Below are 22036 nucleotides of genomic sequence, written 5' to 3'. Positions count from 1 at the left end.
GAACAATGAACTGCACAAGCTGCCAGTGTGTTGTGGGCTCACCCTGCAGGGCTCACACTCATCCCAGACAAAGGATGCTTTCCTTGAGGGACTCCATTTATGTATGCAGCTCTAACTACTGCACATGCACTGATGGGCACCAGAGTTCAGCCTCTGAGAACTCCTGAGAAGGGCTCCAACTGGGAGAATTCTCTTCCAGCACTTGGAGAGCTGCACCTTTCAGATGAACCTGGCAGTACCAGGAGCATGAGCCTCAACACTGGCTAAGAACCGTGAAGCTCATCTGTCATCAAATGAACTGAAATGGGTATAAATTGGAAGTTACTTGTGTCCTCCAGCACTTGGGGAATGGCTATTCCCATTTAGCCTCTGATCAGTTAGAGGGAGATGGAAGTGCTGCACAAGGATTTTATCCCACCATGGGGAATAAGCACAGTTCAGCCTTTGATAGTTGTTTTCTGACAGACTCTCTTCCTGAAGTGAAATAGCCCTAAACAACACAGAGGCTGAGGCTGTAATGAGCTATAGCACAGCAGGGTTTCAGAGATAGCTGGAGAATGATAAGATCCAATCCCTGGTGTCAGCAAGATAAAGTGATTTATCTGGGTTTCCACCCAGGGGAGAGCTAGCTGCTAGGCCCAGCTGAAAGATAGGGGCTGGCAACCAAGGAGATTACAACAGGAGATAAGACTCAGTGGATTTTCTCTTTGCACAGCCAGCTGTGCTAAGGCAGAACAGCTCTTCACCACAATATACAGCCCCACTAACCTGTGAGAGGGGCGGGAGCCTCCAGCTGCTGGACAAGCTGTGGCAGAGGTACTTCAACCTTCTCCTCCTCCGGCCCCCACCTGCTTTTCCGCTTCTTCTTCATAGTGCCTGGAGCAGTAGCTGCAGCTGCCTCATCAGGTGCAGTTGTAGAGGAGGATGATGGTGAAGCTGAGGGCAAGGGCAGGGGCAAAGGCAAAGCTGGTAAGCACATAACTGATGGGGATGTCTCAGGGCTGCTCTTCCTTTTCTGACTGGGCTCTTCAGGCAAAGGGGCACTTGCAGGGATGTTCTTGTCCTTCCGGAACTCCTCCAGCTTGTGCTTGTAGTACTTGTAGGCTCTGCTGTTTGGCTCATATAGAAACCTGTCAAGAAGTCAAACCCAGCAAGTTTAGCTCGAACCGTGCTATGCAGGGGCTGGGTACAGCACAGTTTGGTCAGGGCTCTTCTCTGCTGCGCTGCTCTTGCACAACCAGCCTTCCCCACACTTCCCTGCTCTGCAGCACCATCCTGTGTGTGCATGCATGCAATGCAGGGCTCCAAGTGCTTTCACAAGGTTTCCTTTGGGATCAGGAAGTGCATTTCCCATTCACGAGCTATTTCTGCTGTCAAATAAGCACACATTACATTTGTGGAAGTGCAAGGTCTTCCCCCGGCATTCACCTGCCTTCTGGAAGATGAATGGGAAAACTGCAAGTGCTCCACAACATGTCAGGTTGCAGCTCCCAAATATTCAGGTCTTACCAGTGGGGATGCCAAACCACTGTCTAAAGAAACTGCTCCCCAGCTCTCCAGTCAAGCTAAAAGCACTGACATTACCAGCCTGCTTGATTAGACCATGATTGCTCCTTCTGTTCCCTCACACGCAAACCCCACTGCCTTATCTGCTATCACTTCCAGAAACAGGCATCTCTGACCTTTTGTGTGAAATAAATATCCTTGGTCTCTGGAGGAAGAACATGAACAATTCTCAAGCTAGCAGCAACGTGTGAAATGAAACACAAGTCAATACAATGATGGTTACAAACACATTCTCTTTTTGAGCTCACTTCAGTTTCAATTCTTCACACAGAAATCCTGCTTATTCCTAAGTCCTCTACGATCTTCCCTTTACAGGAGACCAGTATAACTCTTGGTGTAACCTCTCCACAGGATAGTGTCCCGTCCCACAAGGAAACCTAAGAGATGACAGGCCTTTTCCATCTATCATTACACAATACACAAGCAAACTCAAACATGGCCTTGCATCCCTCCATTTGAAAATCATCATTAAGGACTGCTCCAGGACCTCAAAGAGGTCAGGATGAGGCCCTCCCTATGGCAAACCTGATGAAATCCTGGTAGAGGAGCGAGTGTTGAACTTGACTGTGTTCAGGTGGGATCACAGCAGGGTTTTAAAGTAAATCCTGGAAGAGCTCAGCTATCAGCACATCTGCCTAATGGAAACGACAACAGAAAGGGAGCACCCCAGAGGGCCAGAAGGCAGCCAATAAAGCACTGAGATACGAGCAACAGAATCAGGCTTGTTGAGCACCACTTCACTTCCAAGGAACACATACAATTGTTTGTAAGAGCAGAAAAATGAAACATGGATGAGACCAAAGGGAGGCATTAAACAACTGTCAGTGAGCACTGAAGAGAGCAATTCACATCTGAAAGGCTGAATAAGAGATTCCAAAGGGGGGCCTAACAGACAAGGAATGCTACCTGCACGTTAGTGGGGATGCTGTGCAAAGAGCAACCCAGGAAGTTAACGGGGCAGCAGTGGCTGAGCAGTGCCTGGGAGCCCACACCAAAACACAGCTACATGGAGAAGCAGAAAGGTTAGAATCATACTGGCACCTTGCAACAGAAAGCAGGTGAGGAGGGGTGGAAGCTGTACATGATTTTGGGGAAAGCAAATTGATTTCTCTCTCTTTCTGTGCCTTGATTTAAACTGTGAAGCTTGAGAATGTTCAAGTATCAATGCTACAGAAGTGCACTGTCCTTGTGACTTCAGCGTTATCACAAGCTTGGCTACTACTTCCCCTTAAAAAAGAGCCCCACAACATTCCAGTGAGCAGCAGGTTTCTTCCTTTACCTGAAAGCATGGTTCTCTCTGTTGTTCTGCACAGCAATAGCTTCCATCTCTGGCCCCCCGGCTGCTATGAACCTGGCCAGTTTCTCTGCAGAGTTCTTTATCTCTTCGTCGTCTGGGGGTGAAACTTTAAGCAGGCTGTCAGTACTGGGCCCAACTCACACAAGCAACAGTCAAAGCCTATCTGGTCTAAGAACCCCAAGAGCAGAATAAGGGCAAAAGGTCGAGTTTAAGTTTTAGAAATATTACATAGCAACAGTCATAAGAGTTTAGAGCACAAAAAGCATCATTTTGCATAAGGCTGTACAATGACTTTGTAACCAGAGGAGTGCCCATTGACACAGCAGCTTCCCCTGTGCCAGGAGCGAGATGAGAGCAGATTAACACACAAACTAGCTTCTGTGTCAAAAGGTGGACCCTTGTTTCTCTCTGCTGAAATTTCTGCCCTGTGCAGGGTGACATCTCAGCACTCACAATCATTTCTTGTTACACACTTTGCCACTGAAATCCCCAGGAGCAATGGGAAAGACGTATGAAAGTGGCAAACTTGTACTACTGTCACACACCTCTGCTAGTCATTTCAGGGGAGGCTTGGAGGACAGAGGAAATTCTCCATGGAATGGTCCCAGTCCTCACCTGGAAGAGGTGGCTACTGCAGCCCTCATCCAAAGGCACAGAGAATTAGTATTTCAAGCATATTCAATGTTTATAAGGAGCCAGGCAAATATGTTATTTAGCCATGACAGCCTTATATACCATTTGCTACCTGCACAGTGCCAGTACTCCAGAGTGCTGGCACAGGACCAGGAAGCAGAAGACATGATTATAAGCCTTGGCCAAGTGATAACCTTTCCTTGCTTCAATATTCCACACCTGTAAAGCATGGATAATACTGCATAGCTTACAAGCTGCTGGATCAGTTAGTTGATATTGGTAACAAGCTCATTCAGCCTGCAGTCTATTAAACCACGGTTTGAGGTGTTAACTCCTCAGCATGACAGCTGAATTGCCTGAAGACTCCTTTCCACAGAAAAGGAAGCTGACACAGAAAGGCTGAGGGATATGCCAGGGCCACGCGAAAGGCCTGAAACAGAGGTTGGGCTGGAATTGATAAATGCCTGGCCCACAGACCACACTTCACCTACTCAATAGTTTGTGTCTCACCACAGCTAACCAGATCCCACTGCTCACACACCTGTGTGTTGGCAGCTCAGCCACTTCTGCTGTTTTCCCACCTGAAAACAGTCCCTTATGTGCAAGGATTTATGTCCCAAGCAGAAAAGCAAAGCTTCAGAGAAGGAAACAACAGCAGAAGTGGGGATTACGGTCAACAAACTAAACAACAAACCAACCACTTCCATTTATAATAAATCAAATAAGGATATCTGAAATAAACCACTTTTCCTAACTGCATTTTCAGGGCTGAAACCTTCCAGAACACACACATTGGAGAATCATTTTTGTTCCTTTGAAGTATTTTTGAGAAGTAGAAGGAAAATCTCTTCCAAGAGCCCTTTACACAGAGCATGGGACAGGATGCTGTGGGCTTGGGAAACAACCGGTTTTGGCACCACTTTCATGGTGCTGTTTGATCTCTTGAAATTCAACTGACAGCCAAATCTTCACTCCAAGTGTTTTAGCACAGCCCCAACAAGCAGTTACAGAGAGTGAAGAGGACAAATTGAACATGTGCAATTCAATCTCTCCAGATCCCACTCAATTACCTTTTGGAAGAGGGGGTGGCCGCAAGTTTTGTTTCTCTTTTCTTATCTCTGCCACTTTCTTTCTGTAGTAAAGGAATTCTCTGCTGTCCTTATTATGCAAAAACCTGGCACGGAGATGGAGATAAAAAGAACAAAATACCTGCATCAGCGACCACTATACAAATATTGATACTCTGGGATATAAACAGCCCAAACCCAATTAAATACAAATCAGTTACTCAGAACACACTGAAAATGTGGCTCCCAAGATCTTCAGCACGTGTAAATACACGCAGCTCTAATCTAAAGACCTGCATCCAAATTCTGTGCGTCACTTGAAGGGAAACAAAGAAGTTTCTTCTGATCAAGCAGGGAATTCTCTATCCCCAGCCACACAGTGGCAGAGGAGACAGAAGCAGGCCTGAGATTAAGGCCATATCCCATGTGCTGGTCATTCACCAGGCACAGCCAGACCCCTCTAGCTGCATCCTGGCTCTCACTGATCTGCTTCCTCAGCACCTCACTTCCTGCCTCAGTTTCCCCAGCAATGATTAAATAAACCAATTACTTATAACTTAGTCACTCTATCCACGAGGCTCTTCTTCTCCTACAAAGAGAGAGGGCTGTCATTTGGAAGATAAGAGTTGCAACGACCACACTTACAAAAAGGCTGGTTTATCCTTGTAGCTCTCCATAGCGACCTTCTCTAACCGTGGTCCCCCTTCAGCCACGAACCTAGCCAGCTTTTCCACCAATGCCCGGGTGTCAGCATCCTCTGGGGGTAAAACTTTAAGCAGCTGTCAGTACTGGGGTTCAACTCACACACCAAACAGGCAACAGGTACATTACTTCTAAGAACCACGGAGGCAGACAAAAGTAGAACGGGAATGGGAAGAGAAAGGATGAAATGGGGGATCCAGTCTTACAGAGCTGTACAACTTACAACCCCCAGCTTACTGTCAGCCTCCTCTAGCAGGAAGTTCATGTTACGTCTGCCTAAGCCTCACATTTGGATGCCCACAGCTGAGGGTACAATTTGAACTGCAACATCATTTGCTTCTGATAATTCTACTCCATACAAAACACAATGGGGAGGAACAGGGATTTGACTTTAACCACCACATTACTCATCAGTACAGATTCCAGTTCTTAAGACATCACTCTGTACCCAGCTAGGGGAGGCAGATTGTGGAGCTGGAGCATGTGGCTCTTCCTACTGGCATATACCCATGTCTCAGCTCTTGCTTGGAGGGAATCCCACTGGAGAGAAGAGGAAAGCTCAGTCTCCAAGAAACCGTTTTTTGGCTTCTGTGCCAAGGCAAAAATGCACCAACACTGACAGTGGTTACAGAGCAGATGCAGGACAGACCCAATGGGAACTAAACACAGGCTCTTGTCTAGACAACAACATACTGGGGAGTGCACTGAGCAAAGAGCACGTGGGAGAAGAACTGTCCACACTGGACTAGATTTGAACCTACAATCTTTAAATGAAGGGTCCATAATCCATCTTTGTTCACTGCAGCCACATTCCTGCAGTGCATTTCATGCTTAAGTTCACACTTGCCAAGATGATGCTCTTAGAAATCCCACCAGAAAAGGCTGGATATGGTTTTGTAACCATAGAATGAAATAAATGATGACACAAAGCTCAGTGTGACTTATTTAGCAACTCCAATCTCATTTTATACTTGATTAATACACACAAATGAAATGCAGATTATTAAGCAAATCTGCCCCTGGGCTTCCTGGCCTGGGTTAGCCAGATCAAGTTGGTTATTTAAATGCTGCAAGATTCCTCACTGCTTCTCTATCCTGCTTCAAGCAGGCAGAACCTAATGGAGAGATTTTTCAATGGAAGTTTGGAAAGAGGCAGAAACTCTGATTTCAGTTCTGTGCCTCCCATGTCATCTTATTGCTTACCAGACACAGCTTCCCCCCTCTACACAACCACTCCCAAACTCTTCATTTTCTATCATTAAAAAGGCTACAGCTCCATTTTCAAGACAAGCATTATGTGTATTGTCTAGAGAGGTCAGCAACAGGCATAATAAATGTCAGTTGTACCAAAGTAGAATTCTTATGACAAGCAAACAATTGAGTTCCATTAGGAATAAAACATCTTTTGTCTCTATAGGTTATTTTCACAGAGGTGGTGAAGAACTTGCCCTGGTAATTCAGAGAAAACCCATCTTCCTAGGCACAAACCCAATCTGCCTATGGCAAATGATCCCTCTCCCACTCCAAGCTCAGGCTGGATCAGGAATACCTCCCAGCATTCGGTCTTCAGCTTCTTTGCTGAAGCTTTGGAGGAGCCCCTCTGCATTAACTGCTGCCATTTCCATGAGGAAGTCAGCCCAGAGGAACTGTGTTGGGAATGCCAACCCACAGCATAAGGAAAAACCACCCTCCACTGAAGGAATGCTGTCCCCACGCTCCACCCCTAGCGCTAGGGTGAGCTGCACCCCAAAGCAAGGCAGAGCACAAGGTGTCATTTACCTTTAATTTCCAGCCACTGCTCATAATCTTCCTCCTCATCCTCATCTGGCGACTGAAAGACACTGTGGCGGGCAGTGCCTGGGCTCTGTCTGGGCTGGGAGGAGCTCCGTGCTTGGTGCAGCATGCTGCTCAGGACCTGCCCGGCCCGCTTCCCAAACAGCCCAGGCTTCTTCCCAGCATTTGCTGCTGAAGCAGTTGCCGAGTTCTCAGTAGAACTCGGGGGAGTTTCTTAGAAAAGAATGAGGGGAAAACAATTCCTGTGCATCCTTTAAGGTTAGAAACAACATCTCGGGCAGCGACAGAGCTGCAACAGGCCATGATTTTCAGAGTAAGTTAAAAGACACCGGTAAAAGCTGCAGGATAAAATGAAAGCTGGGATGGTTTTTTACACAGCGAGGTTCACGCTAGCAGTGCTGCTTCTCCAAGCAGGCAGAGAGTGGGCAACACCTCTCTATCACATCTCTGTAAGCCAAATTTGAAGGGGTCATGGCTGCTTTAGAACATACTCCTACTGGTAGCAGCTCATAGCAGGGTTTTTAAAGTGAACATACATGGAGGCAGCCCACACAAAGCTGGGATCACCAGGAGAAGGAAGGCCTCCTGTAGCTCAGAAGTCGACCTACCAGTACTTGACTTTTCCTTCTGCAGCTTGAGAAACTGCTGGAGGAAACTGCCATCATTAACAAACTTGTTGGAAACAGAGGCTTCGTTCTCAGCACCGTCATCTCTGAGTAGAAAAAGAAAAGCAGGTGATGGTGCTCATCATCCTCCCCAGCCCCCTCAAACAGAAACACCAGCCACCACCAACCTCATCTAACGTGGACAAGACACCAAACTTCCCAGAAGCACAGACCTGTTCAGCTTGCTGCTTACTGCACTCACCCACACTCTCCACCTGACTTAGTTATTACTGGGATGAAACAGGATTTCTACTTGCCCCTGGGAAGCGTTTAACTGGAAACTGCACCAACTCTTTGTGGTAATAAGAGAGAGAAAAATAGGAAGTAGAAGGAAAACTTAATAATATCCTATTAAAACCCCTCAGCAGCAGCCGCCGCCTCAGCAGCAGCCGCAGCCGGCGGCGGGAGGCGCGGCGGGCTCCGGGGAGGCGGGCGGCGGGGGGGGAGGTGGCGGCGGGGGAGGTGGCGGCGGGGGGGCCGCCGGAGGAGGAGGCGGTAGTGGCGGCGGCGCTGGGCCCGCACCGGGGTCGGGGTCGGGCGGCGGCGGCGCGGCCGGCGGCGAGTCGTGGTACCTAGCGCTGCTGGGCCTGGCCGAGCACTTCCGCACGTCCAGCCCCCCCAAGGTGCGGCTGTGCGTGCACTGCCTGCAGGCCGTGCTGCCCCGCAAGCCCCCCGCCCGCATGGAGGCCCGCACCCACCTCCAGCTCGGCTCTGTCCTCTACCACCACACCCGCAACGGCGACCAGGCCCGCGGGCACCTGGAGAAGGCGGTGAGCCCGGGGCCGGGGGGGGGCGGCCGCGGAGGGGCCCTGTCAGCGGGGCCGGCCCGCGGGGGTGCAGACTAACCCGCTGTCTTCTCTTGCAGTGGTTGATATCGCAGCAGGTATCCTTTTCCTGGCCGCTCTCCCTGCAGCAGCCCTCAGGACCCCAGTGCCTGGCCCTGGGCACGGGGAGCCTGCTGCTGGTTTCACCTCCTTCCCAGCCGGGTGCTGCCTTCCTCACGCATGCATTCAGCTACGGGGTTGTTGTGGACGTTGGGCTGGTGGTGTTTTCCAGGCTGTGTTTCATATTCACTTAACTCTGCCACTGCCAGATCCCGCAGTTTGAAGATGTTAAGTTTGAGGCAGCCAGCCTTCTGTCCGAGCTCTACTGTCAGGAGGTGAGTGGTGCTCTCGGTCGTCCTGGGGCTGCAGGGCTCTTGTCGAAGCTGTCTTTGGGCTTGGAATTAGCGTGTTGCTGGTAGTAATAGGGTTTATTCAGGTACAGGGAATATAGACTTGAGCCCCAAAGTGTGAACCTGAACTTGTGGTCTTTCCGATTGTGAAAGTTGCTGCTGGAATTGCAGTGCACCGCAGAGGAAGTTTCCTTGGCCAAAGGACTTCTTTAGGCCTTATTTAGACAAGGACAGGCTCATTTGGGGCAGGGGGAAGGTAAACGGTTTTCCTCAAGCTTTTGTTGTGTTCCCAGGCTATTTTTATTCTTTCTTCTCTAGAAAAGCCTTAACTTGTCTTTGCTTCCATTAAAGCAAGCGTTTGCCTTTGCTCTCCTGTGTAGGGAGAAAGCCCAGGACAGAGTAATGGTCAGAGCTGTTAAATAGAGAAATCCTGTGAACATGCTTTGGGGCCAGTGTAGATGTGCATCTTACATACATGGGCGGTCTTCCTTTTCACATCTTAAGGATCACCACCGAATACAAGTTGGGAAGTTGCTGTTGTTAGGGAGGACATTCCCAGCAGCCTGGCTTTTGTGTTGACTGGGGAGGGGTGTTTTGTGTTTCTCTTTCAGAATTCAGTGGATACAGCAAAACCTCTGTTGAGGAAAGCCATCCAGATCTCCCAACAGACCCCGTACTGGCACTGCAGATTGCTTTTTCAGCTTGCAGTAAGTGATGTAGAGTGATGGATCTGTTACTGTAGCACTGGGACTGCGGAAAAAGGGCTAGGAAATAGCCATATTCCCCTTAAAAAGAGCTTGGATGCCCCCAGCACCTCCCTGTTGATAATGGAGAGGCAGAAGAATGACATATTGGTGGGCTCCAGATTGGATCTAGGTCGCTTCTTACTTCCTGAAGGCAGATGGGGGGGGGAAGCAACAAGGATCACCCCGTGGGCACTAGAACATAGGGGTTTGGAGGTGGAGCAAAATCAAATCCACCTTACGGCTTGCAGGAAGGACAAATGTTCTCTTAAAACCTGCTGGAATTGGAGTTTGCCAGCCTGGAGTGTGCGTTTGATTATGTTCAAGGTAATTAGTGGGCAGGGATGGGATGAGGAGAGCAGCTGGTGCAGAGGCCTCTGAGCAATGTTACTCTTCCTGTTCTGTAACGTGCTCTGAGCGTGGCTTCAGCTGCACAGGTTGGACCATCTTCAGTTGTAGGAGCAAACCGGTGCCTGTTGGGATCTGGGGGGTTTAACGCTTCTTTCAGTCCTCAGCTGTGTAGCTGCACTTCAAAGTGCTGCTTTTCCCAAGTGCTTCAGTGCTTTGGGTGGGAAGCACATCCTGAGTTAACTGAGCAGCAGGAGGAGCAGATGACTCCTGAAGAACAACCCCTGTTTTTCCAGGTTGTGCCTCTTCTCTGCTCCTAAGGAGCCTCAAGGTGTTTAACACAGCAGTTGCGGGAGTTAACTGCTCTTTACAGCTCTCTGCAGTGGAGGGTGGGTTAGGAACCAATCTGATCTTAGTCACCTGGACTTGTCTTTTCCCCCATCCTGAGGAGCTTAAGCAGGCCAAGTCTGAAAATGAATTGCCAAGCTCCTTTGTGTAGCTTAGAAACAGTGAATCCTGTCCTTTTCCTATTGATTAAAGGACAAACGCTTGCTTTGTCTGAGTACTCAGAGGAAGCTCAAGTGGTTTTCTCAGTACCTTCCTCCAAGAGGGTCCTTCCCTGAGGCTTCATGTTCTTTGCTATATTCTGGGTGCTGTTTCCTCTCAGGCCTTTGCTTGACCGCAGAGGCCTTGGTGCCTCTTGTACAGCTCCGTGGCTCCTACCCGAGTTTGGAGCAAGTAGAGAACTTGGCAGACAGGAGGGGTGGGAGGTGCTGTGGCATCAGCCTCACCCTCAGCCTTTCTCTGCTCTTCTTCCTGCTGGAGAACACCCTCCGTTGTTCCAGTGGAACAGTCCACAGTTGTGTTGGAGCTCTTTGGATCTGACCTGCACATGGTTGTAATGAATTACAACAGCTTTGTGTGGTATGAAACGGGGCTGAGGCATTTTCTTTGGCCTGGGGTAATGATTGTACTTGGTGACCTTAAAAGTTCTTTTCCAGCCTGGTTGATTCCATGATTCTATGTTACAGCCTTTTCTTTTTGGAGAACACCCCTAAGATCAGATCATACATTCACAAAGTAGCAGTTTAGTGCCTGTCAGGTGTAAAAGGCAGGAGGAGCTACATTTGTAGCCATTGCTCATGGGGTTCCCAAGGAACATGCTGGTCCCTTACGGCCTTTCTTCATTTCAGCAACTTCACACACTTGAAAAAGACTTAGTATCTGCGTGTGACCTCCTCGGCGTTGGAGCAGAGTACGCCCGGGTGGTGGGCTCCGAGTACACCAGGTGAGCTCCAGGGGTGCTTTACCCTTCCCACAGGAAAGATTTTGCTTGCTTCTGTTTTTTAATTTGGAGATATTCAGGTGTGATTACTTGGGGACGGGGGATAATGGCTGTGATTGAACTGTTCCATCTTGCTTTTAAACCTGCTTTCTGGGGCAGGTTCCTCAATGCTCTTTTGTCTGTTGTATCTGAGGGGGAGAATGGCAGATTTCTGGGGTTTTCCTCAGGCTTTCTATGGACAGTTGTGGTTTGAGGAACTGTTTCTATTGAGTTTGATGTTCCGTTTCATTTCAGAGCACTGTTCCTGCTAAGCAAGGGCATGGTAAGTTGGATGGACTATTTACTTATTTAACTAATCTAATGCACAGAGCTACAGAATGCTGAGAGACCATTTGTTTTAAGGTATTTGCATGCTTATATGTGCTTTAGCTATTCTGTTTTGTCCATGTGAGCAAGCCCAGTTTTAAAATACATCTGGGATAAGCCTGAAGCCTGCGGGATTCTGGGGAGGATCTTGTGAATAGCTTTGTCTTTTATTTGCTTTTCTCCTTCATGATGACAAAGACTTTTCTGCAAGGAGAAAGAACAACTGCAGATGGTCCCTGGAGCCCTTGTAATTCAGGGTGAAGGGATCTGGCCATGTGAAAAGGCTGGTGCTGTTGCAACAAGATGGCTTTGAGTCTGGTTTTGTCTTCAGGAGACCGATGTACCCAGGGCTCTGCTGTGGTTCTTCAAGTGTTTAAACCATTTAGCACAAAAAGAATGATTTCTTTTTTCCTGTTCAATTACAGCTCCTTCTAATGGAACGGAAGCTGCAGGAGGTGCACCCTCTCCTTACCCTTTGTGGACAGATAGTTGAAAACTGGCAAGGAAACCCCATACAGAAAGAGTCATTACGGGTCTTCTTCCTAGTGCTACAGGTCACACATTACCTGGATGCTGGGCAGGTACCTGGGAGTTGTGCTTCCTCCAGTTCCATTGTGAAAACTAGGGAACAAATACTGCCCCAGGAGTAACTGAGCTGGTCTGGGGGGATGGAATGAGGAAGAAAGCAATGGCATTCTTTTCTTCTCCCTGGAGGAAAAGTTTATTGTGATCCACTTAGAACCACAATGGCTGCTTTCACTTCCATGGGATGCTGGTGGAGATAACAGCCTTTGTGTCTGAATTTGAAAGACATTTTGAGTGTCTGTGGGTTGATGAGCAAATATGAAGGGCTGATTTGGGTGGCATGGTCTAGGGTGAGGCATCCCTCCCCATGGCAGGAACTAGATGATCTTAAGGTTCTTTCCAACCCAAACTATTCTCCAATTCTATGCTTGTTGTTAATCCTGGAAGTAGGCACTGGTGTGACTTATGCATGGTCTCATATCCTGAATTTGGGGGTTATTTGTTGCCTGGCAAGTTTTCCCAAGCAAGGAAGCACTGAAACCTGAGGGCTGCAGCAGGTACACGTGATGTGGCTGCTTTCCTGCAGGTGAAGAGCGTGAAGCCGTGCCTGAAGCAGCTGCAGCAGTGCATCCAGACCATCTCCACACTGCATGACGATGAGATCCTGCCCAGCAACCCCGCTGACCTCTTTCACTGGCTGCCCAAAGAGCACATGTGTGTGCTGGTCTACTTGGTGAGGAGCATTTTCCTTACTTATATTATCAGTAATGAGGGATTGGTTTGGGATTGCTTGGAGCCAGTGTAAGGTCCAGACCATGCGCTGCTGTATGTTCCACTGGCAGTTTGGTTCTGCTACAGTATCTGAGAGACTGTGGCTCTCAGTGCTTGAAGACACTGTGTGAGAAGCCTGGCAATTGAAATGGAACTTTATTCAGATCCAGATCATAGAATCAGCTTATTGATTTGGATGAGATAGAGCTGTGTTGGCTTATTTTTACCACCACAGTGACAATCTTGACTTCAGATTCCTGTAACTAGTCCTGCTGCTTCTTGAATGTGATTATAATCTGAAATGTGTCACTTTTAAGTGAGTTTAAAAAGCTGGTGGCTGAGGAGTTGTGGAAGCTTCCCAGACCTTTGCAAAGATCATTCCTTGTAACCTCTCCTGTGTTTTCTGGCAGGTGACAGTGATGCATTCCATGCAAGCAGGGTACCTGGAGAAGGCTCAGAAGTACACAGACAAAGCACTCATGCAGCTAGAGAAGCTAAAAAGTAAGGATAAGGGTTATAATTCTGCAAGATTCCTTTTCTTGTTGCTAATTTAAATTAAAGCAAGACCACAGCAACCTTATTTAGCTCTCTGGGAGAGTGCTCTCAGTCTGTGTCTGCTGCATCAAAGAACTTCACTCTGGTTTATAACTGAGTGGTTACTTTGGGTACAGAAATCAAGTTGGGGGGGGGGGTTTATTGCAGCTCAGTAAACTGGGCTGTAGGTGGTGGACAAGGTGTTAATATTGGCTTAATTTCACTTATTGTATTCCTTTTGTTCCCTTTCCAGTGTTGGACTGCAGTCCTATCTTGTCATCATTCCAAGTGATCTTGTTGGAACACATCATCATGTGTCGGCTTGTCACGGGACACAAAGCCACAGCGTTGCAGGAGGTAAAGGGGATGTCAGCATTGCCCTGGTTGTGGATGGAAGCTGTGATAGCTTGTAAACCATGGGAATTTCAGTGTTGAGGAGGATACTTGAGCTCAGATGGGGATTCCAGCAGTGTTAAACTGACAGGTACTTTCAGGCGTGATGGCTCTGGCTACTGTGACTCTGAAGCCATGGAATTAGCCTCCTCTTAAGTATCCCCTTTAAGAACATTCAGAGTTGCTTATGGAGTCAACAGTGGTGGGTGCCTCCAGCTGCCTGATCATACCTTGCAGTCTGACTCTGGTATCTTTTCCCTTAGCTCTTTGTGTTCCTGTTCTTTCCAGTTTTGAAGGTTCCCTGCCTTTCTGTTCCTTTCCTCCTCTCACATAGTGTGGGGGAAGGAAGAGTGTTCTTTAATGCAGGACAGAACTGTGCTGCTTTTCTGGGATTTTAAAATCCTGGTTGTACATCCCTTGCTTTGAGGACATGCTGCTGGATCACCTCAACCTCTGTGTCAGCTGCCTCTCGAGTGCACTTGTGGAGTGGGGGAAATTCATCTGCTAAAAGAATAGTCATTGGTTCTGGCTCATGAAGCTCCTACCCTATGAAAGACCCTTATTCCAGCTTTTCTGTTGTGTTCCAACTCCCATTCCCAGCATGGCAGCAGAGATCTGTGACTCGCTTTCCAGGTGGAGCCACCATATGGTGGAGCTGCTGCAAAGCAAAGAACCTTGTGGAACATGAGTGGAGCAGCGTGTGCCCGGGCCCAGGAGCATGACCTGAGTCTTGAACTGATCCTTGTCACATCCTGTGACACAAGCAGATGGATTTGGGACATAAAATGAGATAAAGTATCTTAAATACTTCTTTTTCTGCTACCAGATTTCCCAAGTGTGCCAGCTCTGCCAGCAGTCGCCCAGGCTGTTCTCCAACCACGCTGCCCAGCTGCACACCCTCTTGGTAAGTGGCTGTGATCAGTGGTAAACTCTTTACTCTTTGGAAGACCCTACCCAAGACTCCTCACCAGGTGCTAAGGAGCCCGTGGTGATGCAGCCCCTGAGAGCTCCTGCTGAGCAGTGGGGCTGCCTTGGCCAGTCCTGCTGAGCTGTTGAAGCCTATCAAAGGCTTAAATCCCTTCTTTAACTAGGTGATGTGTAGCATGATAGTAAGCATAGAATGTGAATACACGAGGGCTATCCTGTGCACATTGGAGACAGTATGTTGTGGGAACTGTGTAAGGGGGAGGACTTATGTTTGGGTTTTACAGGAAATGGAGGGTTTCTTGGCTAAATGGAGGGGGGAAGGTTACAAGAATATGCCAGTTTGAAGGACTTTGTGTATTTTTTCCCAGATCCAGACAAAACTAAGACCCGTTGGTTACCTTTATTCCTGTTAATCCCTGGGGTTTCTGTTTCTTTGTGGTGGCCTTTCCTCTTTGTGTTATCTTAGAAACACCATGTCTTCTGCAGGGGCTCTACTGCATCTCTGTGAACTGCATGGACAACGCGGAAGCACAGTTTACTACAGCACTGAGGGTAAGATGTTCTTCCCAAACTATTTCCTTAGGGATGCTGCAATCAGGGGGGTCACTGAGCAGTTGAGGCTGGAAGGGAAACCTGGAGACTGTCTCAGTTGCATTAGTTCGGGTTTTTTTTCTGTGCTAATAGAAATTCAGGTCAGGAGATGGCAAAATATCAGCCACCAAACCTGTGCTTTAGATGGGTGAGTCAATTCTGAGTGAGATGCTGAAGGCTTTAACTGTGCTGTTGGTATCTTTTTTGTTTTAGCTCACTACACATCAAGAACTGTGGGCATTTATTGTGACCAACTTAGCCAGTGTGTACATCAGGGAAGGCAACCGGCACCAAGAGGTGAGCTGCTTCCTGACTCCTGTCCTACACACCAGCACTTCCTTGGAGGTTGCTGCTGCCCTGCTGGGATTAGCTTTTTCCTCTGAGCATATTGCAGAGCAGTGCCTTGTCCAGCCAGGCAGCTCCTGCTTCAGGGACTGCCCTTGACTCATTCATCCCCTTTGCTTCAGCTTCCATCTGTGCAGGGGGTTTATGAGATGACACAAACCCAAGCAAGGCTGAACAAACAGCCAGGAATAGGAATGTGCATGTGTGTGTGCATGGTGCTTCAGTGCTGGGCCTGAAGCCACAGTAACACCGTGCTCCAGCTGCCTCATCCCTCAGCAGGAGTTCTCAGAGAAACACTTGCAGGTTTCTTATGAAGAGGCTGTGAATGATGCTTTGATTCTTCACCAAACACACAGAACCCCTTAGGGAGCAAAGCTAAGAATGCAATGCTCTGAGTTTCTTAGTTGATTTCTGGTTTAAATTCAAGAGCAAACCTGATGAAGCATTCATGGGGCTCTTGAACAGCTCGGCTCTGACAGGTACAAGTTTCCTGAGGAAATGTTAACAATGTCTAGAGAGTTCTATAAAGTCAGGGAAAGCCTGTTTTGTATAAAACTTGGTTTTAGGATCGGAATGGGTGTGAAAACTCTTAATATTGGTATGTTTGTGCTATGACCAACACAGTGCAAGCGAACCTTGAGTGTATTTGTGGTATCTCAGCCTGGCTATCTGAGAAATGCTGATTATCCTTTTATTCTCCTTCCACTTTGCAGCTTTACAGCTTATTGGAAAGGATAAATCCAGACCATAATTTTCCTGTGAGGTGAGAATTCCCGAAGCTCTCTCCATGCTGCTGTTGTGTTGGTGATGCTGATAATGGATTTGTAATAGGCTGTTTGAAAAGAAAACAAAATCATGAACTTCTTTTGAAGGCAGAAGCTCTGCCCATGTGCTAAATGCAGTCTTTTATTTGGAGGTTGGATTACTGGGCAATTCCAAGGAATCTGGTGTGTGCTGCATTGATCCCTGTGCAGCACCTGGATTCCAACACCTTGCTTTATCCGTAGCTCTCACTGTCTTCGAGCAGCAGCTTTCTACATCCGAGGTCTCTTCTCCTTCTTCCAAGGAAGATACAATGAGGCAAAGTGAGTATGAAGGGGTGGGGAGAGCAAAATGGAGACATGGAATCCAGCTGGTTAAGATCAAATTAAACCCCCTGAGGCCTCCCTTGCAAGCCTGCAGCTCTTTCTCCCTGGGGATTTGGGCACCTTCTGTTTTACCTGGGAGGAAAGCTTCAGGGAGCTGTTGGATTTAGATCTCTCTCATGCTCCCTCTGCAGCAGCACAGAGCAAAGCTTTCCAAAGGAGGACTCTGTTACCACTTAGTTTTGCTAAATAAAAGGTGAGGTTTGGGAATGAAGCCCTTTGTTTAAGGTCACCTGCAGCACACAGTTAGTCCTGAGTGCTAATATTTGCCAATTGGTTTCATTTGGTTCTTAATAAAGCTTCTTAGAGACTGGAGGGAAAGGAGAGGCTCTGAACTCCCCTTTTTGCTCTGGCTTAAGGCGATTCTTGCGAGAGACATTGAAAATGTCAAATGCAGAAGACTTGAACCGACTGACGGCGTGTTCCCTCGTGCTCCTGGGCCACATATTCTACGTGTTGGGGAATCACAGGGTAAGTCTCTGCTATTGCCATGTAAACGTTCCACTTGTCACTTAGCCAACAGGACCTGTTGTGAAATGAGTGTTATTTTAAAGATGCTTGTTTGGTAGTGTCCCACCAACAGCTGGCAGCGTGTTGAGGTACATGATTCCGGAGCTCTGTGGTTAATAACACTTGCACAGAGTTAAAGGTTTTCTACAAATGTGTTTCTGTAATGCCTGAAATCACTCGAAGAAAAGAGCTGAATGAAGGATGAATACTGTGGTTCAGCCAGATTGCGTGGGAAGGAATTGTTGCGAGCAAGCTTCTTAATTCTCCCCACAGAATGTATGAAGTGTTTCTGTTACCTTGCACGATGCCTAGGCCAGAGCAGAATTCCAGACACCTTTAGATACAATGTGTTTGGGTTATTGTCCCGTTCAGCACTTCTAGTTAGTTACATGGCAGTGGTTGAAGTAGACACGTTTTGTCACAAATGTAACATCTCCAGGTGATTTCAGTTTGCAAGAGGGGCCACAAATCATTCCTATCCATTTCATTTTGCTATCTGCTCTTCCCTAGGAAAGCAACAACATGGTGGTGCCAGCCATGCAGCTTGCCAGCAAGATCCCAGACATGTCTGTGCAGCTCTGGTCCTCGGCTCTGCTGAGAGGTAAGGTGGGAGAAGGTTTGAACTCCAAAAGAGCAGCAAAGAGCCTGGAGCTGGGGTTGTGGTGCTGCCAGCACCCTAGTGAGTGCTGCTGCAGCCCTGCTCTGTGCCTCTGGCAATGCTGTCGATACCAGGGGCAGATCTGGGGGGCTGGAAGACCCCTAGAGTGAGAAGGCTCCGGTGTCCCCATGCTGGCAGCAGTTGGGTTTCTCCTGCTGGCACTGGATGGCAGTTTGTGATGCTAAGAACTGAGTGGGTGCCCCTTGAAAAGGGGTTCCATTGGCACTGGTGCTGCTCTGCTTTTCATTGCAGTTCCAGGTGGAATAAACCTTTTGCTTAGGCTTTGCCTCTGTTTATGAGCTTGATTCAACAACAGGGACTGTTACAATGGTTGGACTCAATGAGCGTAAAGGTCTTCTCCAGCCTAAACAGTTCCATGGTTCTATACTTCATATGTAAATATTGTTTCCTGTGATCCAGGCTGGCCCCAGGATGCTTTGTTCAAATATTGACCAGTGTCTTGGCAGACTGTCAGCATTAATGTTGCAAGTGATTTGCTCTCAGTAGAAAATACAGCAGCAACTCTACCCCACAGCTTCAATGTGTATTAAACTGCCACGTTCACCCTGCTCTGTGCTGAGCACTGTGGGTCAGGCTTATTTGCTGCTTTGCTCATGCCTTTGCTACAAAACTGCTTCCAGGCAATTGAAAGGACTTTTCTTACTCATGTCCAAGTGGTAGTTCTCCTACAAAACATGCCAAGAGTCCAGTTTGAACCTGCTGAAACCTCACCCCGTGGACCTCTGAGTGTATCCAGTAGCCTGGGAGCAACAAGAGGCAGTTTCTGCTTTGGTATTTCCAAAGATCTTCGTCTCTGGAACTACCTTCTCTTGAAGAAAAGGTGCCTAATGAGGAGTAACAAGACACAACCACACTTCCATCCACAGGAAGTACAGCAGCTCAGCCCTTGCCACGCTGTGCTGCTCATCATTGATACCTAAAACATGCCTGATCCTTAGTAGGTTCCCAGTCTGAAACCTGATTGAGCTGATTGCTGTGAGTAAACCTCCCAGAGAACAAGGCACGAAGAGCAGCTTTCGGTGTGTGCAGAGCAGGAGGGTGCTGCGGTTCCCTGAAGGCAAGGATTTGCGTGGAAAAGAAGTGGAGCTGCAGAAGGAAAGCTGCGAGTCTGTCCTGTCCCCGCTAGATGGGGCTGGAAGCTAAAAAGCCAAATGCGAGCTGCTCTTGGGTTTTTACTGGGGTGAGGAGTTTGCTGCCTCCTTTTGGAGCTCCTCAAATGATACATTTAATAGTTGGAAGCTAAAATAGCATCAAAAAAGGGCAGGCTGCGAGTTCCCTGCTTCCCGTGGAGGTTTTCATCTGATCTGACTTGAGGATATGATTGAATCATCAACGAGAGCAAAGAGCCTCCTTGGACCAGAGGAGGCCAGTTGGAGGCGAGTGTTTCGAGGTAAACACACACTGCTCCTGTCTTCCAGACCTGAACAAGGCCTGTGGGAATGCCATGGATGCCCATGAGGCAGCACAGATGCACCAGAACTTCTCCCAGCAGCTCCTGCAGGACCACATTGAGGCATGCAGCCTTCCTGAGCACAACCTCATCACGGTAAGCAAGCTTCCTCTGGTAGCTGGGAGCAGTCTGGAGGCAGAACAACCCCCTTTGCTTGCTTTTCTTGTCCCTTTCCCCTGTGGAGCGTGCTTCTGAGTTGCCAAAATTCAACCTGCTTCCTAGTACTTCAAGAGGAGTGAGAACAGAAAGATGAAGCGTGGCTCAGTTAGGGCATTGTTATAAAGGTATTTGGTGGGGAAGGTCTTTGTTTCTTAGTAGTGTTTCTTTGATACACCAAAACTTATATGTATGGGTTTTAATGGCTTTTGTGGAGGTAGCCACTTCGTTTTGGTGACAGCTACTGCTTCTGAAAGACACTTAGTGTGTTCTCAGGTTTAGGTTTGGTGTTCAGGTGATCCATTCTGCCTGTGCTGGGGAATGCTTTGTTGTGTGCTGCTGAAAGTACACTTCCTGCTGCTACTTCAGCATTCTAAGTTGGGGATTTGGCTTTTTTGACTTCTCTCTAAATCTGGATTTCCAGTTAACACCATGAGATGTCTGCAAAGCCACTGCCTTAAGGATTCTTTGCATTTCAACTATTGAATTCCTTCCTGTCATAAACATCTGTAACACTGGTTTTAAAATACAGAATGGTTTCCAATTGGGCAATGGGATAAGGCAGTTTACTGCTCTGAACTGAAATCATGTCCAGTTATGAGAGATGGGAGGAAGTTGGTGTCTTCAGGGGAGAAGAAAGCGGGGGGAAAGGCCAGTAGGAAGATGCTGCATGTTGGCTTTGCTTGCAAAAGGATCCTGAGACATGTAGAAATGAGGGTGCTTCTTATTGGTGCAAGTCATCTCTACCTGCAAGAGCAGGAAATGCTTTCACTCCATCACCTCTGGCCCTGGATTCAGCATGGGAGGTTTGGAATGACGGGCATGTGGAGTGGCTCCCAAAGAAACACTTTGGGATGGGAGCTCTAAAAACAAAGTCAAACCTGATCATCAACTTCTCCAGCTGAAGTCTCTCATTACCTGCAGGCAGTGGATGGCTCTGGCCTGGCCTGGCCTGGTCCCTCCCCAGGCAGTGGCTGTAGGATTTTCATGCTCTTTGTTGTCTTGCAGTGGACAGACGGACCACCTCCTGTACAGTTCCAGGCCCAGAACGGACCCACCACCAGCCTGGCCAGTCTCCTGTGAAACACAGTAACTGACACCAGGACAATGTGTTTAAAAAGCAAAGGAAAAGCCGCCAAGAAATGCCAAAAAAAAAAAAAAGAGCAAAAATTGATGCAAAATCTTTTCTTCAAAGAAAAGGCAGCGAATTCCTCTTCTAGTGAGGGCCTTGTAGGAACCAGATTGCATAAAGACAACAAAGTACATTTCATAGACTTGCAAAGTGAGAAGGGCATTTTAAGCTGCTTTTACATAATGTGTGTGAATATACAGCTAGTGTGTATATACCTACTGGTTTTAATCTGCTTTCCTCTTACTGAGAAATAAGATTTAGTCCCAAGGACACTTGTTCCTTAAGTTCTTAGATATCTTAACTTTTAAAAGCCGTCACAGGAAATGAAGAGGACTCAGTTTTAATACCACTTGTAGCCTGAATACAAACCTTCCTTGGGGTATGATGCAGGAATCTGCACCCTTCCACTCCTGGGAAGAATTGGGTTAAATCAAGAGTTGATTGTAGAGTGCACTAAAGATCTACATTTAGTTTCTGAGGGTAATATTCTTCTCACGGGGTGCAAGTCGTTGCCAGTGCTGGTTGTAGCCTCGCAGTGAAGGTAAGGATGGGATGGGGAGCTCTGAACTCTGATGGTGTTTGCAGCTTTGGGGGGTGTTGGTGTCCTCAGGATGGCCTCCAGTCCTGTGCTGGTGTCAGAGGAGCAGGTTCTACATCCTGAGTGTGTGACAGTGTGCCACCACTTCATCCCTGTGATGGTCTGCCTTGGATCTCCCTGCACTGCCATGACTCCTGCATGGGGGAAGGCAGAACCACAGCTCTCTCCAATCTCTTTGCCATGGTGTGGATGGAAGGAGGCACGTTCTTGGCCTCCTGGCTGCTCCCTGTCTTGGCCAAGCAGCTGGGAAGCAGCGGTTTGCACCTTCAGCACAGCCTCACCAAGGGAAGGCAGCATCTGTGCCTTAATGACTTGTACAGAGTTAAAGCAGTGGTTAAACCCCAGCTCCAGCATAAGCCAGAGGCATGTGGTGAAACTGCAGGCTTGCCCTTGGCAAAAGCTTCCTGTTTCCAAACTCTTCAGTGTTTGCTTTGCTGTTCTCTGTCAGTGTTTTGGTGACTCTGTGACTTCTCGCTCTGTTTTCCTGGGCTCCTGCTGCTGTCTCAGAACAGGAGAGATGAGGCCCAAGTTTGTGCTGCAGAAACCAGGAGGAGAGTTGTTATTCCATGAAGCAGCAGCAGTTTCATAGCAGGGATCTGGGCCAGGTGTTGTAGTGCCATGTAAAGCTCGTGAGGTTCCT

General features: G+C 48.0%; 2 protein-coding genes across 2 annotated transcripts in view; one reads left to right on the top strand and one right to left on the bottom strand.

Moving 5' to 3' along the window:
* The window catches only part of SUGP1 (SURP and G-patch domain containing 1), a 17482-nt gene extending 9076 nt beyond the window's left edge, over positions 1-8406 (bottom strand). The window contains exons 1-7 of the mRNA XM_057417474.1: positions 8247-8406; positions 7668-7802; positions 7045-7272; positions 5209-5332; positions 4567-4670; positions 2846-2969; positions 769-1130 (exon numbers count right to left, since the gene is read on the bottom strand). Coding sequence (XP_057273457.1) covers positions 769-1130; positions 2846-2969; positions 4567-4670; positions 5209-5332; positions 7045-7272; positions 7668-7802; positions 8247-8406 — 1237 coding nt within the window. The remainder of the gene's footprint in view (positions 1-768; positions 1131-2845; positions 2970-4566; positions 4671-5208; positions 5333-7044; positions 7273-7667; positions 7803-8246) is intronic.
* On the top strand, positions 8217-22036 carry MAU2 (MAU2 sister chromatid cohesion factor). Its single transcript, XM_057417467.1, has 19 exons — positions 8217-8494; positions 8590-8607; positions 8818-8883; positions 9510-9605; positions 11183-11277; positions 11569-11596; positions 12066-12221; positions 12752-12898; positions 13347-13437; positions 13724-13827; positions 14690-14767; positions 15277-15342; positions 15595-15678; positions 16440-16489; positions 16734-16811; positions 17231-17342; positions 17892-17982; positions 19479-19606; positions 20675-22036. Exons 1-19 carry the CDS (start codon positions 8405-8407, stop codon positions 20747-20749), a joined length of 1653 nt encoding a protein of 550 aa, XP_057273450.1. The 5' UTR covers positions 8217-8404; the 3' UTR covers positions 20750-22036.

The sequence above is a fragment of the Pezoporus wallicus genome, unplaced genomic scaffold (assembly GCF_028554395.1).
Source record: "Pezoporus wallicus isolate ANWC-B61680 ecotype Strahan unplaced genomic scaffold, APGP_CSIRO_Pwel_v1 contig_13865, whole genome shotgun sequence".
Classification (NCBI taxonomy): domain Eukaryota; kingdom Metazoa; phylum Chordata; class Aves; order Psittaciformes; family Psittacidae; genus Pezoporus; species Pezoporus wallicus.
This window is presented reverse-complemented; position numbering and strand designations above follow the sequence as displayed.